This window comes from Etheostoma spectabile, chromosome 15, assembly GCF_008692095.1.
Source record: "Etheostoma spectabile isolate EspeVRDwgs_2016 chromosome 15, UIUC_Espe_1.0, whole genome shotgun sequence".
NCBI lineage: Eukaryota > Metazoa > Chordata > Actinopteri > Perciformes > Percidae > Etheostoma > Etheostoma spectabile.
In genome coordinates, this window is record NC_045747.1 from 20,549,977 (window position 1) to 20,553,899 (window position 3,923).

Genomic DNA, 3,923 nt, shown 5'->3' on the forward strand with positions numbered 1-3,923 from the left:
GAGCGGTTGCCTGCCAATCGGAAGGTTGGTGGTTAGATCCCCACGCCTGCAGTCATTGTCGAAGTGTCCTTGGGCAAGACACTGAACCCCGAGTGTGCCCCGTGCTGCCATCGGAGTGTGAGTGTGTGTGGTGTTTCTGATGAGCAGGTGGCACCTTGTACGGCACCCCGGCCACAATGTATGAATGTGTGTGATGGTGAATGTTTCCTGTAGATGTAAAAGCGCTTTGAGCAGTTGTTAAGACTGGAAAAGCGCTATATAAATACAGCACATTTACATTTACATTTACAAGTTGGAAATGGGTATTAACGATAACTCGGATATGACAGAAGTAGCGTGATGGCGGGTGGAGCTTCATAGACTTTGTTGGAAAAATTTACAAATGTAAATCAATTAACTTTTGTATTTTTGTGGAGTTTTTTTGTTTCCGATTGGGTCCAAAATGTCACACCTGCAGCTCATTATAAAGTCTTGTCCTGTTTTGTGTGTTTGCAGGGAAATTCGTAACGTGGAGCTGCTGAAGCTCAGGTTTGGGGAGTCTCACATGCATTACTGCGAGGTCATGCTGAAGGTAAACACTGCCTGGCACAATGTTTAATTTAATGCTGTGTCACAATGTTTAATTTAATGCTGTGTAGTCCCCCTTTAAACAGTCCAATGTGCACATTATAACATGAGATGATATTGTTGACATGCAAATCTGTGGAGAATTTAAGTCAGTCTTGTTCCAGTATGTAGTTTCCCTACCCTAAAGAAAAGTCCCAGGACATATTAAAAACAGTTTGAGTTTCTGGATGTTTAAGTAGACACGTAAGTTAAATAAAGTAATAAGTAGCTGATATGATTTATGGAGTTACAGTAAATTGGCATCTTTTTATTTCTTTATTTTTTTTACCTTTGGCTCTGGACATTTTACAAATCAGTAGAATAATCGAAACGATAGCAGCTAGACTAATCAATAATAAAGATTAAAAAGAAGAATTGCCAGCCCTAGCTGACGTCACACATCCCTTCCTTCTGTCTCTTGTCCAGGACATGGCGGACTCTCGGAGGATCAACAGTAACATCCGCGAGGAGGAATCGAGGCTGAGCGAGGAGGAGCAGCCGTCTCTGTCCCTGTCGTCCATCATCCTGTCCTCCGAGTTCTGGCCTTCGCTAAAGGAGGAGAAGCTGGAGCTCCCTCCGCTCATCTGCCAGGCCATGGAGGCCTACACACACCGCTACGAGAAACTCAAGGTGGAGTTCACCTGCCGCTTTACTCCAAGCCAGGCCTGGCTGTTCTGTTTGTTACACCAGGGTGGTTCTGCATGTTTTAGATTTTTATAAGTGCATCACTACTTCTTAGTTCCTGTCTTTTTCATTATTTTTACACAATCTGAAAATCAGCTAGTAAAGTTCAGACATGAAACCTGATGCAGCTGATTTTTTCTTTTTCTTTTTCTTAGGGATGATCATCACATGGTAATGCAGTTTTGGCTGCTAAACCGCAACATTTTAAATTCTAGAAACAACTTGCATTACACATTGTACAATTTTCAGCCTCCATGTTTGCTAATAGCTTCCTCAGGGTTAGATTCAGAGACAACACCACAGCAGCTCAATGACTTGTTCTTGTACACACCGTTACAAAAAAATATTAAAGCAGTTTGACTTGCTCTCACAGTGTCATTCTTGCAGTTATCTTTCTTTCTGTCATGAGCTTTTTTGTGTGTGGGACTAGTTCAGCAATCTGTAAATCACGTATACTCGTTTTAGACACCACAACATACCCATCGCTGTGCTGGTCTGTATTGAAACTTGTCTTCTGTGTTTTTTAGGCCATGAGGACGCTGAGCTGGAAGCCTCACCTGGGCTCAGTCACTCTGGACCTGGAGCTGGAGGACCGCACCCTCACCAACCTCACTGTCTCCCCCATCCACGCTGCCATCATCCTGCACTTTCAGGAGAAAAGTACAATCTTTCATTTTAAAACTGATTTCATGACTTGGTTGGTTTTCCTCTGCAATTAATGGATGTCTTATATATTATCTGTGCACCAGAAATGTGTTAAATTAGGATCTGTTTAGTTGTTTTCCACAAGGGCTGATGTTGTAATCTTGTGGCTGATATTAACTACTCTTCCAGATTAAACTCAAGTTACTATTTCTCAAACTTTGCTGAATTTATTAAATGAAATTACAACCACAAATCAGGGTAATTTAAATAGTTACATGTGCATTCAAAAACTTTAAATTCATCCCCAAGGTTCTTGGACACTGGAGGAGCTAAGCGCGAAGCTGGGCGCCCCGAAGGAGCTGGTGCACAGGAAGCTGGCTCTATGGCAGCAGCACGGCGTGCTGAGGGAGGAGGCGGGAGGACGCTATTACGTGGTGGAGACGGGATCGTCCAAAGAGAAGATGGAGAGAGGCGTGATGTTGATCGACAGCGACGAGGAGAGGGACTCTAACACAACCACCCAGTCTGAGCAGAGGGAGGAGAAGCTGCAGGTGCTTACCACACACACACACACACACACACACACACACACACACACGATAAATATGAGTACCTGAAGACCCATCTTAAAATGCTTGTTCTCTGTCTCTGCAGTTGTTCTGGGCTTACATCCAGGCCATGCTGACCAACCTGGACAGCATGACGCTGGACCGCATCCACTCTATGCTCCGGATGTTCGTTGCCACGGGACCCGTCGTCACAGAGATGGACGTCAACGAGCTGGAGGCCTTCCTGCAGAGGAAGGTCAGGGAGCATCAGCTGATGGTCTCTGCAGGTGTCTACAGACTCCCCAAATCCAACTAATGGAAGAGCATGAGAGCAAAACATGGAGAAAAAATGCTCACGTGTGATGCTGCATTCAGGTGCTGTGAGAAATAAAGGACAATATTGTTCTCCTCAGCTTTGGGGAAGGAACACTACTTAAACTTCTAATTGCAGCTATCAGTAAATTCCTGTGTTCTGCAGACCGACGCTGCTTTTCAGATCAAATCAGATCAGATCCGATTCTGACATCTGACCACAAGTAAGTCTCAATAGCTGAAAGAAGGGGAAGTTCTACACTTTTAAAGTAATCCAAAAAAAATTCCACCAGCGTGTTAAACTGGATTTTCCTGTGATGTGAATGCAGAATAATTTTATGAGGGCTAGTCCTCTAAAGGTTTGTTTTTTTCAAAATAAAAGCACTTCCCCACCCCCTTTAGCATCAGCGCAGACAGTTTTTTTAATTATTATTATTAGTTATTGGTGTTGAACACAGACGTACAATACTAGTGTATTATAATTATAAAAGCTCTTTAATGTCTCCTGTGTGTTTGTCTGAACAGAGTCAACCAGGGATATAACATTTTTACTTACAAATCGATATTTCTATTTCACATTTCATTTCAGATGTTTCCAGCTGTGAGCTTTAGCTGTTATACTGAATGGACATTTATCTGCAGTTGCAAACACACTTATCTCCTAAACCACAGTTTACCGAGTTTTTTTTACCCAATTTTGTATTAATAATCTGAATCTGTGAACTAACTAGTAAATAAAGGTATCAAATAAATGTAGTGCAGGTAAAATACAATATTTACCTCTGAGATGTAGTGGAGTAGAAGTAAAGTAGCATAAAATAGAAATACTAAAGCACCTCAAATTGTTACTTAAGTACCGTACTTGAGTAATTGTACTTTGTTAATTTCCACCCTTGTTTTTTACATGTAACAAAGTATTTCTGCACTGAAGTATTGCTACTTTTACTTCTATTGGTATGAAGTACTTTAAAAGTCTCCAAAGCCAAACAGAGAATCCTTCGTCTTTTGTGAGACATACTGTATGCGTCATCAGGACGATTTTCTGGTGAAATGACTTCAAGTTAGTTTAAAGGTGCCATAACGCCAAAAAGTAGAGTATGTTGTCTTTTTTGACTATAAAGCAGGTGC

The 3,923-nt window shown here is 41.8% G+C and overlaps 1 protein-coding gene across 2 annotated transcripts in view; it reads left to right on the forward strand.

Annotated features, from left to right (window-relative positions):
• Positions 1–3,521, forward strand: part of anapc2 (anaphase promoting complex subunit 2) — an 8,219-nt gene extending 4,698 nt beyond the window's left edge. The window contains exons 10-15 of one of the 2 annotated variants that reach the window (XR_004335119.1): positions 496–571; positions 1,033–1,236; positions 1,818–1,950; positions 2,245–2,486; positions 2,590–2,864; positions 2,900–3,521. Coding sequence is in view for 1 of the 2 variants with exons in the window: in XM_032536447.1 (XP_032392338.1) it covers positions 496–571; positions 1,033–1,236; positions 1,818–1,950; positions 2,245–2,486; positions 2,590–2,799 (865 nt within the window). In the remaining variant the exon portion in view is untranslated. Of the gene's footprint in view, positions 1–495; positions 572–1,032; positions 1,237–1,817; positions 1,951–2,244; positions 2,487–2,589 lie in introns of both variants that reach the window. The other variant, XM_032536447.1, reaches the window with a different exon arrangement.
• The last annotated feature ends 402 nt before the right edge of the window (positions 3,522–3,923 follow it).